Genomic DNA, 25,872 nt, shown 5'->3' with positions numbered 1-25,872 from the left:
GCGTCGAAATGACATTACCGATGTACGGGTGCATGGGTGGAGTATAGCACCATCGTGTGGTCATTGGTTATGATTACAACAGTGCTGTGTGATCCAAATATTTCCCGTCTTTATACACCAGATGGCATCAGATACACGTTACATTGAATACCCCTGTACTCTGAGGCTGGAATAAGCGACCAACTAGGCTGGAATAAGCGACCAACTAATGACTCATGACAGCGCAACACAACAATGAATCCATTATTTGAGTTTTACAGTCTTAGTGGTTGTCATGTTTTATTTACAGGAAAATACACTTTCAAAAGGCAAAAGTGTCATGAGCCAAGCATATGATTTGAAGCATATTTGAGACTACATGTTGGATTCACATTGATGTAAATGAACACTCAGTGCACAACCTCGCATGCAGAACGAACAACAGCACCAGGACAGGTGGGCTGAAAACGTTTTTTTGTTTTCTCACCATTAAAAAAAATCAGAAGGAGACTAGAAGAGAGGGGAGACAATGCCTGTTCTTGTCCCTCAGTCCCATGTCTCTCTAGACTGAAACAGCATCACAAGGCCTACAGCACAACACAGACCCCATTCACATAACATAAATGAGTGTGTTACTCTCTTTAATAAAATCACGATACGACACATGCATTAGTTACAAGAGGTACCATTAAACGAACAACCATTTTGCAAATCAAACTTAAATTGTTACAGTTGCCAAAATGGAATGAATTGCCGATGACAAAGTAAAATGCTATAATACATGTCAAATACAGTACATTCGGATGTTCCACTTATTAGAAAAATGAATTGTATCAAAGAATTGTAAGTAAGCCAGTGTTGTGGGAACATACTAGAGTAGGCCTAACTTAACAGTTACACTTTTAGAGAATACCAAAGTATATTTGATTTAGTTTGACTTTGATCCATAGTCTTGGTTAGATAGCTACACTCATGGTCAACATGTATACCGTTTCAAGCATCACCTCTTGATTCTACTCATTCCATACCATTCTCAGTCACTCTAAGACACTGTTTCATCCAGTAGTATACTGTAGACACTTCCTATCAACAGGGCTGAGCAACACAGAATGTTTCTTTTTTTAACAGTACGTGGAAATCAGGTTTTAAACTGTGTCACGTGTCCTTTTCAAGACACAAAGTATTAGTTAGAATCCCAAGGAATGAGAAGCCTGAATATGTAGGTTCTTTTCAGGCGTATAACCTATTTCATAACAGTAGTTCTAACCAAGTATATTACAAACGTTCACTACTTTATTTCCATGAACAACTAACTATTCACAGTGCAAGTTATTGTATTTATCCTCCCACAATGCTCTCTGTTTAGCATTGATCGAAAGAGACAATTCAAATATAACATGTGATTGAGATATCACTCACTCACCCATTCCATGCAAAGGCAAATATAAGTACCATATTAACAAAGTATACATTACAATATATAGTGTACATATTTATAACTCAAATACATTCTTTTCCATTGTCACTTCTCTTTTAAGACAGTTTCGTCTGAGATGTAGTGGTAAAAATATTTCAGTTACACATCCTGCCATTGTGGTTACTGATTTCATTCTGATACGTCACAGTCGTTACCAAGCCAATCAAATAACCCATCATTAGTATGTGTCACTGATTGAAAATACAGTATAGGGCAGGGATCAACTATATTCAGCCACGGGCTGATTTTTTCTCTTGAGAGGATGGTCAGGGGGCCGGAACATAATTACAAATAATTTGTAGACGGCAAATTGACTGCAAGAAGCCCAAACAGATATAATATTTGACTTTAACATAATCATTTCAAACCTCGCTTGCATCTGTATACGATAACATATATCTCTCTATTATGCGTGGCAATAATTTGACATTTTCAAAATGTTAATCACTTGGAGCTGATTTGCTGGTGTTCTTACAGTCTTTTATGTACAACAATAAAAATTCACTTTCTTTTTCTCTCTTGGGAGGCCAAATTCGGACCGCGGACCGCCAGTTGGAGAACCCTGGTATAGGGGATACACTAACACAGCCAGGCTATAAGGCTACAGTACTAGAAGGACTGGTCTTGGATTTGACCTATGTTAACCTCAGCAGCGCTGAAATGACAGCTTTGTTCAGCAGAAGATTTACAGTACATACTAAGGTTTGAAGAGGCATTAGCAAACTCTAAAATCCCTACATTAAAAATACATTTTTATGACATTATCAAAAAAAGAAAGAAACAAAGTTCACAGTATAAAGTCTGAGATAGGTCGCTGGTAACAAATATGAATTGCTGAAATAGATTGATTTTACTCTGGGTGGATATAACAAAGTAACAGTTAATCAAACTCAGCAACCAAGTAAACTGTACTGAACTACAACGGAAAACAACAGCGGTTATTGTAATACACAATGTAAACCTCTTGCTGAAGATGCGACTTATCTTTATAGGGGTGAAGATTGCAGACTGAGACAACACAAAACACCTCTGTTCCACAGATATTACCCTAGTGACAGCGAGTAGGGCTTTGCCAGGCGATGTGTGTGTGTGTGTGTGTGTGCGTTAGCGTGCGTTTGTGCGAGCGAGCCCAGTCCCATTCCTGCTGTGCTCTGCTGGAGACAAGACAGAATGCCTTGAAATTCGTTGTATTTGTTCAGTAAACCAGAAGCCTATAGCAACAGACCCACAGCTCTGTCACTAATGCACTAATGTCCAATAAAAGCTCCTAAGATAACCATCTCTTAGCCACTAACAAAGGTGAAAGTAGTGCACTATATAGGTCTAAGGAAGGGTGTTATTTAAAATGCAGAGCCACATATTTTGAAAGCTACTGAGGTATTTTGAATATATTACTATACTGCAGTTCTGAGGAAATAACCCGTGAAAAAACACATTCAGTAATGTTATAAGAAAGATGTCCTTATGACATAACCCAGCGCCAGTAGCTGAGATAACAGAAAGGGGCACTCATTTATTGCAGCTGTGGTACTTTACATTTGAGCAGTTGGGTTACCTTAAAAACGGTATGCTTATTAGCCTAACCTTAATGAATAACTTGATATGATTTGTAAAAACTGGGTCGAGGGGAAATCCAAAAATGTGTAGACATCATTGGACAGGAAAAGGTGCAACGTTAGTTCACCATTATTTAAAAAAAAAATATTAGACTAGTTTAAAAGATTGACATAGAAGGCTATTAAAGGCCAAAACGTCAACCTTTTAAACTCATCTAATAAAACTACACATTTTTAATGGAGAGCGTTGTGCATTTTCCTGTCCATAGTGGTGTTTTATTAAAACGAACAAATCTACTCAATAAAAGGAGGAAAATACCGTCTCACAAAAAAGAGGACAAGCATACTACTTCAGCACTTGATAACTACAGCAATAGCAAACTACAGCGATAACAATGAACTATTCCTCAAATTGAGTAGTGCTATAAATGCAAAATAATTTGACTTCATTGTTCAACCAAATAAAATGTTAGTCTCAGCTTGTCAGAGATTTTAAAGTCTCTCAACTATTCATCTAGAAAACAACATTGTTATTGAATTCTTAAAACTCAACCCCAACATTGGAAACGTATGGGAATATGCGTTTGGTGTGCGTTGAAACAAAAAAATAATACTTTTGACTTTTCTGAACATCTCGCTCTTTCTTTCATTCCTCTGCTGCGTCGGCTGTTTTGAGGACCGAGTCCTCTCCCAGGATCTTGCAGAGTTCGTTGAGTCTGTGTTGCATCTTGGGTATTCCTGCAAGTGAAGACTCGAGCCGTTGTTTCTCCTCGGTCAGGGAGAGACGCGTAGCGGTGTCCAGCTGCTCGAACCTCCATCCTCCCTCGCCATCAAACTGTAACAGGTGAGTGTGGTACTTCCTGTCGGGATGAAAAGTGGAACAAGAATATGGGTTAAGGATGGGATTATTTCATGGTCGCCCTATGTTTCTCTTTTTAATTCGTTCACTATCCAGTCCAAGCACAACATTATTTCCAAATAGTATACAATTGTCTTTGACCTTATGGTTGTGGCATGTTATGAAACATTAGTGTTAGTGATGGCGCATGTGTGTGTCCTGTTCCTGTTCTAACGCCTGAGGCTAACTCAGAGAAAATAAAGAACAGAGCACTGCTGACTTGACAACTAGTAGTGCATTTGCTTATAGGCTACTACTTGTTTTGCGGTAGTTTTTTGCATTTCCTTTTTTCTGCAAGTTTCTATACAGTTTTTCTTTAAAACAGCCAATAAAATGGCAGGGCTCCAAATACAAATCAACGGAAATCTCATAAATCTAATTTCTCAAACATACAAGTATTAGGCACCATTTTAAAGATAAAATTCCCGTTAATCCAGCCACAGTGTCTGATTTCAAAAATGCTTTACAGCGAAAGCTCCACAAACGATTATGTTAGGTCACCGCCAAGTCACAGATAAACCCAGCCATTTTTCTCGCCAAAGAGAGGAGTCACAAAAAGCACAAATAGAGATAAAATGAATCACTAACATTTGATGATCTTCAACAGATGACACTCATAGGACTTCATGTTACACAATACATGTATGTTTTGCTCGGTAAAGTTCATATTTATATCCAAAAATCTTATTTTACATTGGCGTGTTAGATTCAGTAGTTCCAAAACATGCAGTGATATTGCAGAGAGCCACATGAATTCACAGAAATACTCATAATAAATGTTGATGAAAATACAGCTATTATATATGAAACCTTAGATACACTTCTCCTTAATGCAACCGCAGTGTCAGATTTCAAAAAAACTTTACGGAAAAAGCATAATCTGAGAACGGCGCTCAGAGCCCAAACCAGCCAGAGAAATATCCGCCATGTTGGGTAGTCAACATTATTCATAAATAGCATTAGAGATATTCACTTACCTTTGATGATCTTCATCAGAATGCACTCCCAGGAATCGCAGTTCCACAATAAATGCTTGTTTTGTTCGATAATGTCCATCATTTATGTCCATTTACGTCCAATAGCTCATTTTATTAGGGAGTTTGGTAAACAATCCAAAAGCGCGATCTGGTCCATTCAGACGAAACGTTCAAAAAGTTATATTACAGGTCGAAGAAACTTGTCAGACTAAGTATAGAATCAATCTTTAGGATGTTTTAATCATAAAAGTTCAATAATGTTCCAACCGGAGAATTCCATTGTCTGTAGAAATGCCCCGGAACAAGAGCAACCTCTCAAGTGAAAGCGCGTGACTGAGAACGAGGCTGTAGGCAGACCCCTTAGTAAAACAGCTCCCATCCGGCCCCCCTTCACATGAGAAGCCTGAAACCATGTTCTAAAGACGGTTGACATCTAGTGGAAGCCTTAGGAAGTTAAAAATAACCCATATCCCACTGTGTATTCGATAGGGGTGAGTTCAAAAACTACAAACCTCAGATTTTCCACTTCCTGTTTGGATTTTTTTCTCTGGTTTTTGCCTGCCATATGAGTTCTGTTATACTCACAGACATCGTTCAAACAGTTTTAGAAACTTCAGAGTGTTTTCTATCCAATACTAATAATAATATGCCTATATTAGCATCTGGGACTGAGTAGGAGGCAGTTTACTCTGGGCATGCTATTCATCCAAAAGTGAAAATGCTGCCCCCTATCCCAAACAAGTTTTAAGAAACTATCTGACTAGTCTTGCTTGCCAAACTCATGGTGCTCCACCTAAGTATTGGAGACACAGCGGCTGTCGGAAGAGACACTATGGCTGCATAGTGTCTCTGATATTTTTTCACGAATTGGTCTTTTGACCAATCAGATCAGCTCTGAAAAATATCTGACGTGAAAAGATCTGATGTGATTGGTCAAAATACCAATTAGTGGAAAAAAGATCAGAATTGGGCTGGACAGATTGGTCCAGATATGATATCTATCTCTTACCAGAGGGAGGGTCTATGGGTGATTGACAGTAGGGATATCCCAGCATCCTTTGCAGCCTGGAATATTTTTCCCTCCACGTCAATGCTGACAGCACTGGTGCACTCATCCAACAGGGCGTACTTTGGCCTGACACACAAGAAAAAGGAATTTAGAAGTGTATAACTTTCGAATTAACGATTAATTAAATCAGCTAGCCACCAATCAATCAACTATCGAACAAGAAAGGAATATGGGCTATTCAATCAACAGCACAGTCTATTACATTTTTCCAATCCAGACATACAGAGTTTAAGAAGGCCTAAGATGGCAGGCCAAGTTGTACCTGTTGTAGAACATGCGAGCCATGCCCATCCTCTGTTTCTCTCCCCCAGACAACACGTCCTTCCAGTCCATCTCTGCATCCCAACCTACACACAGGCAAACAGACACACATCAAAGTCAGTTAATATTGGAAGTACTGTCATTGACTACAGTTTTATTCTCCATTGGAATTAAGTAGGTTAAATGCTACACAAAGACCAACGCAAAGGGTTTACATTGAGTGTAACCATGGTAACAACTGTGGCGAGAGATCAAAGTTCAAGAATATTCAATAGGAGACTGACTGACTTACAAAAGTTGTCTCTCTCTAAGGCTTAAAAACAAGCATTTTCTTTGTCCCGCTGCCAAGACGTCCTGTGTCTTTTCCGTTTAAATTACTAGGCTTCATTTTCATCTCAAAAGACCAGAAACCTAATACTTTCTAATCCCGATTTAGAACAATGATGCAGGAGGAAAACGCAGGACTTCAATGTCTCCACAGCCAGCGTTTGTGAACAAAAATAATAATAATCCCTTCTGGAGGGATCCCAAGATTATTTTAGTTGAATGACCCTCTCCTCTGGCTAGGAACCATTCACACAGGGGTTACAAAGCAGCCTTTCATGGCTCTAACCTAGAAAGACCAGGCTTAGTGGTGAGGTCACATTAATAGAGCTGATTGTTGGAGAATAACAGGACCACTGGTCTAGAGGTCGGATTAATCGGAATGGCCGATTAATTAGGGCCGATTTCAAGTTTATAACAATCAGATTTTTTTTTTTTTACACCTTTATTTAACTAGGCAAGTCAGTTAAGAACACATTCTTATTTTCAATGACGGCCTAGGAACAGTGGGTTAACTGCCTTGTTCAGGGGCAGAACGACAGATTTTTACCTCGTCAGCTCGGGGATTCAATCTTGCAACCTTACGGTTAACTAGTCCAACGCTCTAACCACCTGCTTTACATTGCACTCCACGAGGAGCCCGCCTGTTACGCGAATGCAGTAAGAAGCCAAGGTAAGTTGCTAGCTAGCATTAAACTTATCTTATAAAAAACAATCAATCATAATCACTAGTTATAACTACACATGGTTGATGATATTACTAGTTTATCTAGCGCGTCCTGCGTTGCATATAATCGATGCGGTGCGCATTCGCGAAACAGGACTGTCGTTGCTCCAACGTGTACCTAACCATAAACATCAATGCCTTTCTTAAAATCAATACACAGAAGTATATATTTTGAAACCTGCATATTTAGCTAAAAGAAATCCAGGTTAGCAGGCAATATTAACCAGGTGAAATTGTGTCACTTCTATTGCGTTCATTGCACGCAGAGTCAGGGTATATGCAACAGTTTGGGTCACCTGCCTCGTTGCGAACTAATTTGCCAGAATTGTACGTAATTATGACATAACATTGAAGGTTGTGCAATGTAACAGGAATATTTAGACTTATGGGTGCCACCCGTTAGATAAAACACGTAACGGTTCCGTATTTCACTGAATAAATAAACGTTTTGTTTTCGAGATGAGTTTCCGGATTCGACCAAATGGCTCGTATTTCTGTGTGTTTATTATGTTATAATTACGCCTATGATTTCATAGAGCAGTCTGACTGAGCGATGGTACCAGCAGGCTCGTAAGCATTCATTCAAACAGCACTTTTGTGCGTTTGCCAGCAGCTCTTCGCAATGCTTCAAGCATTGAGCTGTTTATGACTTCAAGCCTATCAACTCCCGAGATTAAGCTGGTGTAACCGATGTGAAATGGCTAGCTAGTTAGCGGGGTGCACGCTAATAGCGTTTCAAACGTCACTCGCTCTGAGACTTGGAGTAGTTGTTCCCTTTGCTCTGCATGGGTAACGCTGCTTCGAGGGTGGCTGTTGACGATGTGTTCCTGGTTCGAGCCCAGGTAGGAGCGAGGAGAGGGACGGAAGCTGTACTGTTACACTGGCAATACTAAAGTGCCTATAAGAACATCCAATAGTCAAAGGTATATGAAATACAAATCGTATAGAGAGAAATAGTCCTATAATTCCCATAATAACTACAACCTAAAACTTCTTACCTGGAAATATTGAAGACTCATGTTAAAAGGAACCACCAGCTTTCATATGTTCTCATGTTCTGAGCAAGGAACGTAAACGTTAGCTTTCTTACATGGCACATATTGCACTTTTACTTTCTTCTCCAACACTTTGTTTTTGCATTATTTAAACCAAATTGAACATGTTTCATTATTTATTTGAGACTAAATTGATTTTATTGATGTATTATATTAAGTTAAAATAAGTGTTCATTCAGTATTGTTGTAATTGTCATTATTACAAATACATTTAAAAAAATCGGCCGATTAATATGGTATCGACTTTTTTAGTCCTCCAATAATCGGTATCGGTATCGGCGGTGAAAATTCCTAATCGGTCGACCTCTACACTGGTCTCCAATTAACTACACTCTACATGTCCTTAATAAGACCAAAGATATGGAGAGGGACAGACTGATGCCACTAGAAAATACAGAAATAACTTCTTGAGTGGTCAAATGCACTACAGTCAACGCATAGTATGATAAGAGATACAGAAACTTTTTTAGGAAGGGTGTGTTAGCTGAACTAAGAGGGCCCCGTTCAGTATATGTCAGTTGTTGTTTGGGAATCCCCTTGGAAACCATATCGTTCATCTCAAGGGTAAACGGCTTAAAAATAGGTTACTGGGAGTTTTGTCAGGCTACGGCCAGCTCTTTTCAAAGTGCACCTGTTACTACACCTTCAGACCCCCGCAGCCCTTCTGTTCTAGGCTGACTCGGATCCCTCCCCGGGTTCTTACCGCCCTCGCGGGTCACTATCTGGTTGAGGTTAACGATGTCCAGTATGACCTCCAGGTCCTTGTCTCTGTAGCCTCTGTCATGCATGTCCTTTAGAGAGTCTGGGTAGATCACCTGGTCCCTCAGGGTCCCAATGGACATGTACGGTCTGAGGAGAGGGAGAGAGGGAGAGAGCGAGAGGGAGAGCGAGAGAGAGAGAGAGAGAGCTAGTCAGACACAACATTTGGGTAAAGAGGTCTGTGTATGTGTGTGTCGCGTTTCACCATTCCAGTAAAGCCGTCAAAACACCTGGAGGATGTGGTAAATATTTTACTACTCTAAGGTCTGGTTACTCTCTCTCACTCTCCATGGAGATCCAGTTACAGAGTCTAGAGGGTAAGGTTACCTACTGCTGATTTTCAATACATTTAACTGTGTGTGTGTGTGTGTGTGTGTGTGTGTGTGTGTGTGTGTGTGTGTGTGTGTGTGTGTGTGTGTGTGTGTGTGTGTGTGTGTGTGTGTGTGTGTGTGTGTGTGTGTGTGTGTGTGTGTGTGTGTGTGTTTGTGCATATAGAATATTCATCCATGCATGCTTGTGTGTGTGCCTCTATGCAAGCCTGGTACATGTAGGATCTTCATTTGAGCCAGTTTGCCACAGCAGGAAAATAATCCTGCAGCAACAGGAAATGTGAATTATGTGGATTTTAATTCATGGCCATTTTTGTAGGGGTTGATCCATTTTTTGTTAGTGCAAATCAAGTCTGACATTTTTAAAGTGGAAATTACAAACGTTAGAAGCCTTTTTAAACCCGTTTGCATTTCCCGTTGTGCAGTAACATTTGCAGCAACAAAAGAGTGGTCAAATGAAGATCCGATATCTATACATGGGTACATGTGTGTCAGAGTCGGTACATGTGTGGGCATAAGGATGTGTGTGACAGTGACAACCACTGACCTTTGTGGTATGTAGAACATGTGTTGTGGGGAGGGTTTGTGCAGCAGCCCCCCATAGACAGGCCACAGCCCACTGAGGATCCTGAACAGAGAGCTCTTCCCACAGCCGTTAGGACCTGTGATCAACAGGTGCATACCTTCCTCCACCTGCAAGAAACAACATTCACACACACGTTATAGCCTTGGAGGACTGAATAGTTTCCTCACAGCTGATGTGTCTAACAACCCATGACATGAGTTTGGCAACTTGATTGTATGTCGTCCCAACATATTTTTGTTGTTGTCATGGTTTATGTTGAGTATTAGGAAACAATACTGTCCTTATTTTATACTATGCAATGTAGTGTGTGTGTGTGTGATAATTACACGTGTGCTTCCTTCTCTTAGCCAGGGTTCACTTCAAAAATACATTCAAATCTCAAAGTGAGCTAACTTCCCGGTAACACAACAAAGGACAAAGCATGTAGACCCTACCCTGGGGGAAGATGGCTGGAGGATTAGGGAAATAGTAACAGCAAACAAACACATCACAGGTACTAGTAGGACGCGCTTTCACAACACTTTGGAAATGGAAACAAAAATCTGTTTTCTTATTGGATAAGTTCAGGTAGTACATCATTTGAAGTATTTCACTTCATTTGAAAACGTTTTATCACTACTGAACATCACCCGGGATTTTGCTGTGTTATTTCGCACCTTGAAGTTGAGGCTGGAAACCACTATGTCTCCATTGGGAGTGATGATAGGGACACTCTCACACACGATGCCGTTGTCCACGTCGATGACTCTTCCTGCAGAAGACAAAGGCAAAAGACAAAAGAAAACTGGTCGTTGTGTGTCGATCAATAATTCATACGATCAGTTCAGTCAACCAGAGTGCATGTGGCTGCCAGACGAATGTGTGGCAGCATTTAAAAAGTGTGAGAAAGTGTAACAAAGTGCAGCTGTAGATACCGAGGACGTGGCCAACTGACTAACTAGCTGTGTTAGCGAAGAGTACGTCCGGGTGCACACGTTCACCGTTGGTATTAGCCGAGCAGTTAGAGCGTTGGGCCAATAACAGAAAGGTGGCAGAAAGGTGGTTGGTTCGACTACCGGCCTGACATGGTGAAAAATCTGTCGATGTACCCTTGAGCAATTAACCCTAATTTGCTCCAGGGGTGCCGTACTACTATGGCCGACCCTGTAAAACAACACATTTCACTGTACCTATCCGGTGTATGAAACAATAAAACATCTTATATCATGATTACAGATGAGTCGTTTGATGCTGAGGATGGATATCTGGCTTTAGACCAAGATGGTGAGAAAGAACAGCAAGACAGATACGCAGGATCTACTTTTTTTTTTTTTTTTGACAAAGTCTCATAGGTCTCTGGTCAAAAGCCAGTGTTTCCACCAGGATTTTTTTCAGCAGCGATGGCAAAGTTAGTGTGGGGGGGACGTCATTCTTTTGAAAAGGACATTCTACTCCAAAATGAAAGAATATATGATTATGTTGACACCATCTGAAACGTCATTTTCTCTTTAAAAGCATTAGAACCTGTAGCCAGAAATAAATAGGCTGAAGTTTGGGTTGGCCCATCTGCATTGTAAGCGATTACAGCTTCGAGTCTTCTTGGGTTTGACGCTACAAGCTTGGCACATCTGTATTTGGGGAGTTTCTCCCATTCCTCTCTGCAGGTCCTCTCCAGGTCTCAGGTTGGATGGGGAGCGTTGCTGACAGCTATTTTCAGGTATCTCCAGAGATGTTCGATCGGGTTCAAGTCCGGGCTCTGGCTGGGCCAATCAAGGACATTCAGAGACTTGTCCCGAAGCCACTCCTGCGTTGTCTTGGCTGTGTGCTTAGGGTCATTGTCCTGTTGGAAGGTGAACCTTCGCCTCAGTCTGAGGTCCTGAGCCATCTGAAGCAGGTTTTCATCAAGGATATCTCTGTACTTTGCTCCATTGATCTTTCCCTCGATCCTGACAAGTCTCCCAGTCCCTGCCGCTGAAAAACATCCCCACCGCATGATGCTGCCACCACCATGCTTCACCGTAGGGAAGTTGCCAGGTTTCCTCCAGACGTGACACTTGGCATTCAGGTCAAAGAGTTCAATCTTGGTTTGAGAATCTTCTTTCTCATAGTCTGAGAGTCTTTAGGAGCCTTTTGGAAAATTCCAAGCAGGCTGTCATGTGCCTTTTACTGACGAGTGGCTTCCGTCTGGCCACTTTACCATAAAGGCTTGATTGGTGGAGCGCTGCAGAGATGGTTGTCCTTCTGGAAAGTTCTCCCATCTCCACAGAGGAACTCTGGAGCTCTGTCAGAGTGACCATCGGGTTCTTAGTCACCTCACTGACCAAGGCCCTTCTCCCCCGATTGCTCAGTTTGTACGGCTGCCAGCTCTAGGAAGTCTTGATGGTTCCAAACTTCTTCCATTTAAGAATAATGGAGGCCACTGGGTTCGTGGGGACCTTCATTGCTGCAGAAATGTCTTGGTACTCTTCCCCATATCTGTGCCTCGACACAATCCTGTCTCGGAGCTCTACGGACAATTCCTTCAACCTCATGGCTTGGTTTTTGCTCTGACATGCACTGTCAACTGTGGGAACTTATATAGACAGGTGTGTGCCTTTCCAAATCATATCCAATCAATTGAATTTACCACAAGTGGACTCCAATCAAGTTGTTGAAACATCTCAAGGATGATCAATGGAAACAGGATGCACCTGAGCTCAATTTCTAAGTCTCGTAGCAAAGGATCTGAATACTTATGTAAATAAGGTATTTGTTTTTTATTTTTAATACATTTGCAAACATTTCTAAAAACTTGTTTTCGCTTTGTCATTATGGGGTATTGTGTGTAGATTGATGAGGAAAAATATTTATTTAACATATTTTAGAATAAGGCTGTAACGTAACAAAATGTGGAAAGAGTAAATGGGTCTGAATACTTTCAGAATGTACTGTACCTAATTGAAAAACCCCAACAGACTACGAATGCATCAAATGCCACAAATATACCTTATAACTTGTCATTCCAGGCGGGTGAACATTTTAGAGGCCCTCCTCCTGGCCACAGAAACAAAATATAATTTTAAGCACATTTCCCAAAATTCTACACATTCTGTCACGGGGCGGAGAAAACATTTCAGTTTTAAAGTAAGTCTCCTGCAATTTTATACATTTTGCCATGGGGCTGAGAGAAAATGTGCCGTTTAGAGCAAATTTCCTGCAATTTTACACACTTATGCAGTGTTCGTATGCTATCTGAATGACTCAAACATTGTCACAAAATAATGCCATGCAATTTTGGTAATTTTAGATTCTCCCTGACTGTCTAGTTTTATTTTGGTGATTGTTAGTTCTCGAAGATTCTCATATTTGATTTTTAATATATTGGTCCATTATCTTTTCTACGTGATCTGTTTTAGTCATTTAACTTTACAGTGAAAACATTTTAACATCCCAATTTTTTCTTTATATACAGTATATAAATATATATAACATTGGCGGCAACAATTTAGAAGTGGTGGCCTGCCACTTGTAAATGAATATGGGGAAACACTGAAAGTAGTGCACTATATAGAGAATAGGGTGCCATTTGGGGTGGACCCTGTGTCTCTCTCTAGCCTGTAAAAAAACATGTTCAAATTAAAGTATTTAGTCCCATATTCCTAGCACGCAATGACTACATCAATCTTGTGACTACAAACTTGTTGGATGCATTTCCTGTTTATTTTGGTTGTGTTTTCAGATTATTTTGTTTCTGAACACTTCTACATTCATGTGGATGCTATCGTGATTACGGAATATCCTGAATGAATCCGTGAATAATGATGAGTGATAAAGTTACAGACGTACAAATATCATTGAAGCTGGTAACCCTCCGGCTGCCGGATCACTCCCTGCATGCAGCTCGGGGATTCGAACCAGCAACCTTTCGGTTACCAGGCTACCAGCCCCCCTCTAACCCAGATTCTACCACAACCCCCTAATGTAGTACTGTAGTATACTATGGTATAGTTGTGTACTGAATAGGGAATAGGATGACGTTTGAGCGTCTCACATGTGTAAGTGTATCCTACGTACCTCTGGACAAATGTGTAAAAAATCTCAGATAGTCTACCTTTGATTTCCAAAGGCCCGTCGATGTGCATCTCTGGCCTGGCCACAATCTTCTTCTCTCCTGTTCCCATGGTCGAAGTGGACGAGCGCTTGTAGACGCCCCTCTGCACCTCGCCAAACACCAGGAACATGTTGTAGACGCGTGTCGTGTAGCCCGCCAGCTCTGTGACCTATCACAGACAACAAGAAAGGTCAGAGGTCATTTGTTGAGGCAAATAACACTGGAGTCAGACTGAACTGAAAGGGGTCAGTTAGGTCGTCTTACCCAACAGCGTTCAAAACCATTGCCCGACAGGTGTGTGCAAAGTAGAGCAGTGTGTGTGTCTTTGGGAAAACTCTTCAACTTGAACTACAAGAGCAGCCAGCAGCAGAACTGGTGTATAGCAGTGTATCGTGGAGTGCACTGAAAATCTGGTCAGGATTACAGTACAAGCTGAAGGGCCATTATTTGATTGAATGATGGAAAAGCCCTCTGTATAATTTATGCAACTAATTTTCACTCATAGCTTAATCTGACTGAACAATGGCTGGTGTTGCTGTTTTTTCATAGCTGTTTGTATCTGTGTTTAGGGAACACACAGTACTGATGACGGCCCGAGGCCTTCCCACAGATAACATAGCCTGTCTAATGGGACGATTATACACTCTTAGACAAAAGGGTTCTAGAAGGGTTCTGAACCATACAAAAACGACCGTGAAGCGTAAGGCTATAGTGCCACAAACAAAGACAACTTCCCACACTGAAAGGAGGGAAAAGGGCTACCTAAGTATGGTTCCCAATCAGCGACAACGATAGACAGCTGTCCCTGATTGAGAACCATACCCGGCCAAAACATAGAAATACAAAATCATAGAAAACAAAAACATAGAATGCCCACCCCAAATCACACCCTGACCAAACCAAATAGAGACATAAAAAGGCTCTCTAAGGTCAGGGCGTGACATGTAAAACATTTTGAGGATCTGGGGACCGTGCCAAATCTGGGGAAAAGCTGTTGTCGTGCCCTCTTCACAACTGTCTTGTGTGTTTGGACCATGATAGTTTGTTGGTGACCTCGACCATCTCCAATTCAGCCCCGTCTATGTTAGTGGGGGGTCTCTGACCTCCTCCCTATAGGCTGTCTCATCATTGTCTGTCATCAGGCACTGTTGTGTCGTCAGAAAACTTAACGATGGTGTTGGAGTCGTACTTGGCCACTCACTCGTGGGTGAACAGGGTGCATGTGTGTGTCCCTGCTGCATAACATACCCTACTGTTACATAACCTGTTTGGGTGTGTGGCACTGTTCAAACACTGAACAGGGCCACAGGGTGAGCCACAGTGAGTGAACATTACCCTCAGGAAAGTATCTCTGCCTGCCTCTTAGGGTGCCAAGGCAACACACATCACAGAACCCAGTGCATTGAGTGGAATCCCTGCATGCATAGCCTTGTTGGGTGACATCCAAAACACTACCTAATAATCATATTCTGTTATTTTTCGTACCCTGTTTGTTCTCCACACTGTTTGGTATATGACTAAAATGTAGCCTAACCTTCAGTAGGAAGTGTGATACTGATTTGCAAGGAAAAGGATTACAAGAACCACAGTCTGACACCAACAATACTCAATTCCTCTTATTGTACCCTCCCCTACAGAGTGAAACATTGCACTTTCTTGTACATCAGCCCTTTTCTCACATCCATGTAATATTGTAGATATAACTGTCATATTCACAAATATTGTAGTGGGCATATGACCACCGACACAGACAACATTCAAATCAGCACCGTGATGGGGGACATAAAATGTCATTTTGGGACAAATTCTGGTAACTCAAAAATAAATGTCTGCAAAAAAAAAAAATGCATGGATGTACATCATCATTTTTGGATTACAATAAGGGATTACGTCCCTATGATTCAATGAATGAGCACGGCCCTTCTTTGGTGTTGCTTCGTGTTGGTCAGACCGTTTGAGAGTCCTCTTGTCATGAGTGGGTCTAATGGCTTAGCCTAACACTGTCCATTCACTCGAATGCCACTTGAATGTAAGAGGAGACGAGACAGGAGAGAGAGAGACACAGAGAGAGAGAGAGAGAGAGAGAAGAGAACGAGGGAGAGAGAGAGAGAGCGAGAGAGGGAGAGAGAGAGAGAGAGAGAGAGAAGAGAAGGAGGGAGAGAAGAGAGGAGAGAGAAGCGTGAGACGTCACCTCTTTGTAGGAGGACATGATCCTCTCGATGGCGTCAGCTCCAGAGGCCAGGAGATTGCGGGCGGTGGTGAAAGCCTCCGTCCTCTCGCTCACCAGCACCTGAGTCTGACCGTCCGCAGTCTCTGTGAGAGGGGAAATTAAGGATAGACACTATGAGATGACATACTGGGCCCGTAGCCCCTTGGCTTTCTGATCTGTGAACACCTTTTTATTTATTTTTTTTTATTTAACCTTTATTTAACCAGGTAGGCAAATTGAGAACACGTTCTCATTTACAATTGCGACCTGGCCAAGATAAAGCAAAGCAGTTCGACACATACAACAACACATAGTTACACATGGAGTAAAAACAAACATATAGTCAATAATACAGTGAAAAAAATAAGTCTACAGTATATACAATGTGAGCAAGTGAGGTGAGATAAGGGGGGTGAAGGCAAACAGATATATGTATAAATAAATAAAAATATAAAAAGGCCATGGAGGCGAAGTGAGTACAACACAGCAAGTAAAATAAAAACTAAAAAAAACACTGGAATGGTTGGTTTGCATTGGAAGAAAGTGCAAAGTAGAGACAGAAATAATGGGGTGCAAAGGAGCAAAATAAATTAATAAATAAATACAGTAGGTAAAGAGGTAGTTGTTTGGGCTAAATTGTAGATGGGTTATGTACAGGTGCAGTAATCTATGAGCTGCTCTGACAGCTGGTGCTTAAAGCTAGTGAGGGAGATAGGTGTTTCCAGTTTCAGAGATTTTTGTAGTTCGTTCCAGTCATTGGCAGCAGAGAACTGGAAGGAGAGGCGTCCAAAGGAAGAATTGGTTTTGGGGGTGACTAGAGAGATATACCTGCTGGAGCGCGTGCTACGGGTAGGTGCTGCTATGGTGACCAGCGAGCTGAGATAAGGGGGGACTTTACCTAGCAGGGTCTTGTAGATGACCTGGAACCAATGGGTTTGGCGACGAGTATGAAGCGAGGGCCAGCCAACGAGAGTGTACAGGTCGCAGTGGTGGGTAGTATATGGGGCTTTGGTGACAAAACGGATGGCACTGTGATAGACTGCATCCAATTTATTGAGTAGGGTTTTGGAGGCTATTTTGTAAATGACATCACCGAAGTCGAGGATTGGTAGGATGGTCAGTTTTACAAGGGTATGTTTGGCAGCATGAGTAAAGGATGCTTTGTTGCGGAATAGGAAGCCAATTCTAGATTTGACTTTGGATTGGAGATGTTTGATGTGGGTCTGGAAGGAGAGTTTACAGTCTAACCAGACACCTAGGTATTTGTAGTTGTCCACATATTCTAAGTCAGAGCCGTCCAAAGTAGTGATGTTGGACAGGCGGGCCGGAGCAGGCAGCGATCGGTTGAAGAGCATGCATTTGGTTTTACTTGTATTTAAGAGCAGTTGGAGGCCACGGAAGGAGAGTTGTATGGCATTGAAGCTCGCCTGGAGGGTTGTTAACACAGTGTCAAAAGAAGGGCCAGAAGTATACAGAATAGTGTCGTCTGCGTAGAGGTGGATCAGAGAATCACCAGCAGCAAGAGCGACATCATTGATGTAAACAGAGAAGAGAGTCGGTCCAAGAATTGAACCCTGTGGCACCCCCATAGAGACTGCCAGAGGCCCGGACAACAGACCCTCCGATTTGACACACTGAACTCTATCAGAGAAGTAGTTGGTGAACCAGGCGAGGCAATCATTAGAGAAACCAAGGCTGTCGAGTCTGCCAATGAGGATGTGGTGATTGACAGAGTCAAAAGCCTTGGCCAGGTCAATGAATACGGCTGCACAGTATTGTTTCCTATCGATGGCGGTTACGATATCGTTTATGACCTTGAGCGTGGCTGAGGTGCACCCATGACCAGCTCTGAAACCAGATTGCATAGCGGAGAAGGTGTGGTGTGATTCGAAATGGTCGGTAATCTGTTTGTTGACTTGGCTTTCGAAGACCTTAGAAAGGCAGGGTAGGATAGATATAGGTCTGTAGCAGTTAGGGTCAAGGGTGTCCCCCCCTTTGAAGAGGGGGATAACCGCAGCTGCTTTCCAATCTTTGGGTATCTCAGACGACACGAAAGAGAGGTTGAAGAGGCTAGTAATAGGGGTGGCAACAATTTCAGCAGATAGTTTTAGAAAGAAAGGGTCCAGATTATCTAGCCCGGCTGATTTGTAAGGGTCCAGATTTTGCAGCTCATTAAGAACATCAGCTGACTGTATTTGGGAGAAAGAGAAATGGGGAAGGCTTGGGCGAGTAGCAGAGGGGAGGGCAGTGCTGTTGTCCCGGGTAGGGGTAGCCAGGTGGAAAGCATGGCCAGCCGTAGAAAAATGCTTATTGAAATTCTCAATTATAGTGGATTTGTCGGTGGTGACAGTGTTTCCTATCTTCAGGGCGGTTGGAAGCTGGGAGGAGGTGTTCTTATTCTCCATGGACTTTACGGTGTCCCAGAACTTTTTTGAATTTGTGTTGCAGGAAGCAAATTTCTGCTTGAAAAAGCTAGCCTTGGCTGTTCTAACTGCCTGTGTATATTGGTTTCTGGCTTCCCTGAAAAGTTGCATATCACGGGGGCTGTTCGATGCTAATGCAGAACGCCATAGGATGTTTTTCTGTTGGTTAAGGGCAGTCAGGTCAGGAGAGAACCAAGGGCTATATCTTTAACACATGGTTTCCATCTGTTTGATGCCATTCCATTTGCTCTGTTCCAGCTATTATTATGAGCTGACCTCCCATCAGCAGCCACCGCTGGTGGAGACAACAGTAGCATTCCGTTGGTTAGCGGCTAACAGGACAATAGGGACAATAGGATGAATATACCCCTATCAGCACAACAAAGTCCTTGTTGAATAACACCTACAGGGTATCGTTGAGATAGTTGGTTCCTGTGGGTTAACACATGCTGATCAGCTACTACTGTATGTGGAATATGCAAATGTGGAGGGACTGTTTTTTGGGCTTTGTGAGTTCAGCACAAAATGACCTGAATAGAATGAAATGTCAATCGGGTTCCAATGAAAGGCGGAATAGGCTACCTGCTGGTATGCACAAACAGAGATAAACCATGACAACCAATTCCCTCCTCCGCGGAGATGCTGTACTTGATAAACAAGAGGCTTTAGAAGAAAACAAGATGATGTCGTGATGACCATTACCGCTGTCAGCGAAGCCGGTAGCTGTGATGATGGGCACAGCCACCATGACCAGTCCACAGCTACTCCACACGTACTTCATGAGGAACTGCTCTACCATAATGTACCACAGACGTTTGGACAGGATCAAGTTCATCTGCTCCGCCAGGGCCCGGTAACACTTCTGCAGCTGACGCATCTCCACCTGACACACACAGGACCGGCAGACAGACAGTTTACATTACAGTCACAAAAAAGTATCTAGCCTACACAGCATAACACATTCACAACAAATGGATTACAATAGATTTCACATTACATTCACGTTGCATGTTAGTTATTTTGCACTTGCAGACAGTCTTATTTAAAACAAGTGCATACGAGGAGGCTGTCAATCAAATTATTGAAATGCCCTTTTGGGAATTGGATATGATGTCATGGGTGTGCATTGGATCCAACCCATTGGTATTTCTATTGTAATAAATACATAGTGACTTTGCATGCAACATCCACCATGCATCCTTCTTGTATACCTTGTGGCCCCTGTAGAAGGCTATCTCCTCTGCGTTGGCAATGATCCTGGAATGCACATAGCGCAAATGGCCTTTCCTGTGGGCCTCCTCAGCAACTAGTTTTCCGAATTTCGGCGAGCAGGCCCTCAGAACCTTGGCCGTGCAAAACACCACCAGCCCGGCCAGCAGGGTCGGCCCGCTGGCGTTGGCCCCCCTGGACCGGGCCGTCTGGATGAGTGTGTAGGAGGTGAGTATCACATCCAAGATGGGCTTGGTGAGGTTCGAGTAGAGATGCGCAACGGATTGGGAAAACATCATTACGTCCTCGGTAAGAGACTGGTCCGGGTTGGTCAGTCTCCCGTCCATGTTGCTGACTTTGTAGTAGGTCTGGTCTGTGAAATAGGTGGTGTAGGCATGGTCCACTAGCCGTGTGCGGAAGGCGAGGGCCAGCTTGCACTCGAGGTAGCGGATAACACTGTTCACGAATGTGGCCGGAATGGCAATAAGGAGCCATTTCATCAGTTGGATGATGAAGCTGCGTGGTTCTTTCTCAACGATTGTTTTCACAATTTTGCCATCCAAGCCTGCGACATAGATAGACAGAAATGTCCGTGAAATCAACGCGACCGAATGCAGAGACAGCAATCCGAGCTCTTTGGTAACAAGCTTTGGAAAGAGGATTTTGATGAGTTCAAGTATCTGCTTAAAAAATTCTGCGTTTACCCCAGGAGACTTTTTATGACTCAGTTCATCTGTTTGTGATTTAACGCAAACCGTCGAGCCATTTTCCTCTCCTTTAGAGCCCCTGCTATTCTTGCATTCATTCCGTTTCACGAATTGTCTGCAGACGATGGGGTACAGGGTTTTCACCCCGTAGGCAGCGGCCGCGAGAAAGATAGCTCGCTTCGCTGCAGTCGTCCGGTCCCATTTCACTCTGAACGCCGCATCAAGTATATTGGACATCTTTCCCCTACGCAGCGATCAAAGAGCTAGTCTGGTTATTTCCGTGCTACATCCATCGGGATTTTAGTATGATTATGGATCTTGAAGCGAAAAGAAAAAACCATCTCCCTCATACAACGGTGAGATGTTTAAGCTAGAAAACCCACCCGCTAGCTACGTTCTAGTGTTTCCGTCATTTGTTTTGGCAGTGTTTTATTTTTTTTATAGGCAACACCCCGGAAAGACACGATCCGGTTGAGGGACGTATTCAAATGAGGTCCTACTGTACGTTTTTATTATACACACACTGTATTGTGACTATATTTTGTTATTGAGTGTCATAACGTGGTTACTACCAACGCCTCTCGTCTTCAACTGAAGCGTCATTATAATCGGCTACTTTATGAGAAGGTTTCACTAGTAGCTAGCTAACGTTAGCTACGTTTCATAAAAACTCAACAGCTATCAAATACTGTATGCAGCTATCAACTACTGTATGCTGTTACTGGACAAAGTGAATTGGGTCGGTGGTTCAAGGGGAGTTTGACAGCTAGCTAGCTAACGTTAGCTTCGTTAGCACTTTTGCAGATGTACTTGTTGACAGTCTGGGTGGAACGAGTTTTAGAAAACCTGCTTGTTAGCGAATATTCAACATTTCGTTTCTATTTCGTTGTCAGATAACATTACAACTGTTACATAACTGTTATTATTTAACAAAAATATTCTCTTGACCCCCTTTTTAATATCAATTCTAACTTGATTTTCCATTATGAATATTAACGTTAAAGTAACCGGTTTATGATGAGAAATGACATGAAAAAGCAGAGGGTAAATAAGGTACCATATTGTATTTATGATAATACAGTATATGTGACATGATAATACATATGCCCACATTTAATCAGGAATTCTTTGAAAATAAGAAAATGCAGAGAAAGATGGAAACCTTAGGAATACCAACCTCTCCTGAAGGAGCCAGCTCTGGAAGTATGTACCTGGTGACTTTATTCATAGTTAACCAGATTGCTGCAAAGAAAGAAAACAATGGTGAGTTCAGACAGACATCTATAGGTTGTGGATAAATACTAATAACATTTGAAAAAGGATCCCACCCACAACAATAACTTGGTTTGTTCCAGATCAGCCAAAGATAACTCGCATCACTGATGATAAGGGAGGACCCAAGTCAATGAGGGAGGGGCCCCTGAAGTTCCCCATCACCTCTTTCCCTTGTGGAGAGCCAGCCTTTGTACAGGTATGGTTCATTGATTGTTGCTCTCAGCTCTCACCAGTGCTGGAGTCAAACATGTCAGACACCAGTACGTCAGACTACCAGCAACACATCACCCTGAGCCCCTTCTCCTCGGCATCGTCGTCAGTCTACTCCTCAGGGGCAGACATGTTCTCCCTCCAGCAGAGAGCACAGGTCCAGCCACAGCCACACTGCTCCCCTAGACCACCCTGGGATATCTCCACCTCAGAGCAACCACAGGTATTCATTCAAATACTTTCATAGTAACAGTTTTCTTTAATTTGTAATGGATTTAACCTCACCTCTACCCCACAAACACATGAAACAAAGACAAATGAGTGTGCATTCATTCCACTGTATTAACCGTTTTGTAAAGTAAAGAAAAAGTATAACTGAAACCTAATGGATATTTGATTTTGTAGTTTATACCTTTCTCTCAGCCAGGAGGGAGGAGAGAGTGTGCCTCGTGGGCCACAGGACCAAGTGGACCCAAACAGCAGCTGAGCATGACCCCCCCAGTATCCAAAGTATGGTTTGGAGGCACAGAGCCTGAGTGAGTACTGAACTGAAATATCAAAGATGTGTTTTTACCTGATATGCAGCAAATCATTTTCTTTATCCGTCTTCTGTTCATACAATATTGAGATTGACAACCCCCCCCCCCGAATATATTCTGTCTTTCCTGATTTCCATTGCTGTATCGATTACATCTGTGAAGATAGACGTATCAGTTGATATTTCCATAACTTGCCTACCCAGTAGCACAGAGACCAGAGACCATGCCATGCACATAGTGGGGTTCTCTATCAACCAATCTGAGGGCAAAGACCACACCTTGGAGTTCTCTCTCAAAAATCAGACAATGGAGTTCTCTGTCCAACCAAATAGAGAGTGAAGAGCAACACACCACCATGATACATGTTTTTGCAGAAAGATTGTCAACCTCTACTGACATACAGTACCAGTCAAACGTTTGGACACACCTACTCATTCCATGTTTTTTCTTTATTTTTACATTGTAGAATAACAGTGAAGACGTCAAAACTATGAAATATCACATATGGAATCATGTAGTAACCAAAAAAAGTGTTAAACAAATATTTGAGATTCTTCAAAGTAGCCACCCTTTGCCTTGATGACAGCTTTGCACACTCTTGGTATTCTCTCAACCAGCTTCACCATATGCGTTATTTCATAGTTTTGACGTCGACACTATTATTCTACAATGTATAAAATAGTACGAATAAAGAAAAAGCCTCGAATGAGTAAGTGTGTCCAAGCTTTTGACTGGTACTGTATGTACGTCAATTCATCCCAGCAGCTAGTTTTAAGAAGGGTATGCCAAAGATATATCTCAAGGAGGAAGTACCGACAACGTCTACCAGAGATGTGAATGAATCACAGAGCCGAGGCCCTGAACCTGATTTCTTGACTCAGGTAATTACAGGCAGCAGCTTTACATCAGGTGTCTACTGCCACCTAGTGGCAGAATTTGAATAATTTCAGAGCTGAACAGTGAGGATGATATAATACAGTACCATTTAGCAGACAGTTTTATCCAAAGCGACTTAGAGTCATGCGTGCAAACATTTTATATACGGGTGATCCTGGAAATTGAACCCACTATCCTGGCGTTGCAAGTGCCATGCTCTATCAACTGAGCCACAGGACCTGATTAGGGTATGATAATAGGTAAAGGTAAGGGGAAATGTGTTAATATGGTGAAGGCCAGCCTGTTTCATTGTTACGTCTGCATTCCAACAGGTTTCCAACTGCACTGATGTCAGCTCATGTAAGTTTCCACACTACACTCAAAATCATCTGCTGTTCCCCATCTGTCTGACACTGATAGTCTGAGTCCCAAGTGGCACCCTAATTCAGTCCCAAGCGGCACCCTAATCCCTATATAGTGCCACATGAGGAATAATAGGGTGTCATTTGGGACGCAGCCTGGTGGAGACTTACCTGCAGACGTGTCTTCAGCTTGTCCTGGAAACACTCACCATGGTCCTAAGGAATGCTGGGAATCATCGCCCAGTTACTCTCCAAGAGGAGGTTGCTTTATTTCAGACGCTGATGATGACGTAAGTAAACAACAGTTAATACTGTTTACATCTGATTCGGTTAATGTACTGCTTTGATTTCCCGTAGATCACATAGGCCTACCATGACTGACTTGTAATTCATTATTTGTAACGCTACATTTAGTTGCTCTTATAAGTCTGCGTAATTACTGTCTAACAACACGTTGTTACATAGTAACCGCTTTGCATTTACATGGTAATATCAACATATTTCTTAGCCTGAGTCCCAGATCTGTTTGTGCTGTCTTGTCACACTACGTGACAGCAATGGAGTTGACAAGACAGCACAAACAGATCTGGGACTCAGGCTACATATTTTCATACTAATCTTTAAATGTCATATCAGGAGGTGGAGGATTATCACCAGTGTCAACAGGTTGGATCCTCTAAGTCCCATTCAGAGAGGTCCTGTATTGAAGAGATCCCTGTCCTCAGCCAGGCCTCATCACATTGGAACACACAGCAACGGGGTCACCCTCAGTCTCAACCCAGACCGTACACGCCACCCACTAGGCCTCAATGCACAGGGCACTGTGGAAACGACCAGAGAGATCATAGAGACCAGAGAGGGTTGGAGAGCTTCGACTACACAGAGAGACGGTCAGGCTGTGTATAGTTGCAGATGACAGTAACGGCCAGGTTAGGGTTATAGGCGATCAGCATGTCCCACCTCGTCCTCTGTCTGAATCACAGAGCTCTGCGGTCCGCCAGAAAAAAATGGCAGCCACCAGAACACAAGGAACACGAGAAATGGGGACACAGACTGTCACCTCGAAATGTCCAACATCCGATGTTTCAACTCAGTGCAGTTTCTGGACTTGAGTGTAAAAGAGAACAACCTCGTGGATTCCCGAATCCCACAACAATTCTGCAGACAATGTCATACCGACCCCAACCACCAGAGGGCAGGCCAGTCACAGAGATGAATCTATGAGTCTAACAGACAGACAGAGCATTATCAGACAGATCCAGGAGGGAGGGAGAAGAGCACACGCCCTGGAGAAAATCAACAGCCAGAGAGCTCAAGGCTGGACCTGGGCATCACCCATCAATCATCCCGTTAAACAAGTGTTGTAACACGAACACTGAGAATAGAGTGTATTCAGAGACCCACTACCTCTGTCCTAGACGCTCCCCTCGTCGCCGATGATGTAGAAGGTATGAATAGCAAATGTTTGATGTAATTAACAAATCAGTGTAGTCGAATATAGACAAATCAATGCAAACAACTTCATATGTGGTGTAATTTATCATAGATAATCGATTGAAAGTAAAGCTAGTGAATGGGTGTAATAAGCACACGTTATACTGCAATTATATTTACTCTGATTTGTATATGTTGACATTCTTCCGTACAGTTTGTTGCCATTTTCTTACGAACCAAGATTCAGTATGGTGGTATTTTTTTGTATTTTCAGTGGTATTTTAAAAATGGATGTTGCTCCCTAATGATGTTTGTCTCTTTTCCATCCAGCCTTGAGAGGTAAGCAGCTTCAGCATAGAGGACAGGAAGAAGAATAAGAGGTACAGGACCCTGTTGAGAATGTTCCTCTTAGAGAAGACCTTCCAGATGAGAGAGAGGAGAAAAGGAGAGGGAGAGCAGAGGAGAGGGAGGAGGTCACTGCCTGAGAGCATAGTTAACAGGCTTTCAGAGGAGGTTGAGACACTTCAGGAAATAGAAGACATTCTGCTCATGCTGAAGCAGA

The 25,872-nt window shown here is 42.5% G+C and overlaps 2 protein-coding genes across 3 annotated transcripts; one reads left to right on the top strand and one right to left on the bottom strand.

The window, feature by feature from the left end:
• Positions 1–594: 594 nt before the first annotated feature.
• On the bottom strand, positions 595–20,851 carry LOC129838472 (ATP-binding cassette sub-family D member 2-like). Its single transcript, XM_055905451.1, has 10 exons — positions 19,910–20,851; positions 19,401–19,581; positions 16,258–16,379; positions 14,067–14,235; positions 10,654–10,748; positions 9,959–10,104; positions 9,027–9,172; positions 6,219–6,303; positions 5,897–6,022; positions 595–3,872 (listed from the first exon to the last, which is right to left on the bottom strand). The coding sequence occupies exons 1-10, from the start codon at positions 20,849–20,851 to the stop codon at positions 3,659–3,661; spliced, it is 2,226 nt and encodes a 741-aa protein (XP_055761426.1). The 3' UTR covers positions 595–3,658.
• Positions 20,852–21,705: 854 nt separating this feature from the next.
• Positions 21,706–25,615, top strand: LOC129838474 (uncharacterized). 2 transcript variants are annotated; one of them, XM_055905457.1, is made up of 6 exons: positions 21,706–21,877; positions 21,970–22,322; positions 22,523–22,635; positions 23,847–23,874; positions 24,066–24,166; positions 24,513–25,615. In XM_055905457.1, exons 1-6 carry the CDS (start codon positions 21,706–21,708, stop codon positions 24,790–24,792), a joined length of 1,047 nt encoding a protein of 348 aa, XP_055761432.1. In that variant the 3' UTR covers positions 24,793–25,615. The 2 variants fall into 2 exon arrangements, with proteins under 2 accessions (XP_055761432.1, XP_055761430.1); XM_055905455.1 differs by having other exon boundaries at positions 24,032–24,166.
• The last annotated feature ends 257 nt before the right edge of the window (positions 25,616–25,872 follow it).

The sequence above is a fragment of the Salvelinus fontinalis genome, chromosome 39, assembly GCF_029448725.1.
Source record: "Salvelinus fontinalis isolate EN_2023a chromosome 39, ASM2944872v1, whole genome shotgun sequence".
NCBI lineage: Eukaryota > Metazoa > Chordata > Actinopteri > Salmoniformes > Salmonidae > Salvelinus > Salvelinus fontinalis.
The sequence above is the reverse complement of the archived record's forward strand: the minus strand, read 5'-3'. Positions and strand labels throughout refer to the sequence as shown.

Bases quoted from the DNA above. Each gene is read 5' to 3' on its own strand.
- LOC129838472 (XM_055905451.1), bottom strand. From the start codon at position 20,851: ATGTCCAATATACTTGATGCGGCGTTCAGAGTGAAATGGGACCGGACG. The intron at 9,173-9,958 runs GTCAGTGGTTGT...CCCTCTCCTCAG, and splicing joins ATGTTCTACATACCACAAAG to ACCGTACATGTCCATTGGGA. The intron at 3,873-5,896 runs GTAAGAGATAGA...TCATCCCGACAG, and splicing joins ACCCATAGACCCTCCCTCTG to GAAGTACCACACTCACCTGT.
- LOC129838474 (XM_055905455.1), top strand. From the start codon at position 21,706: ATGATAATACATATGCCCACATTTAATCAGGAATTCTTTGAAAATAAG. The intron at 22,323-22,522 runs GTATTCATTCAA...CCTTTCTCTCAG, and splicing joins CCACCTCAGAGCAACCACAG to CCAGGAGGGAGGAGAGAGTG. The intron at 24,167-24,512 runs GTAAGTAAACAA...ATGTCATATCAG, and splicing joins TTTCAGACGCTGATGATGAC to GAGGTGGAGGATTATCACCA.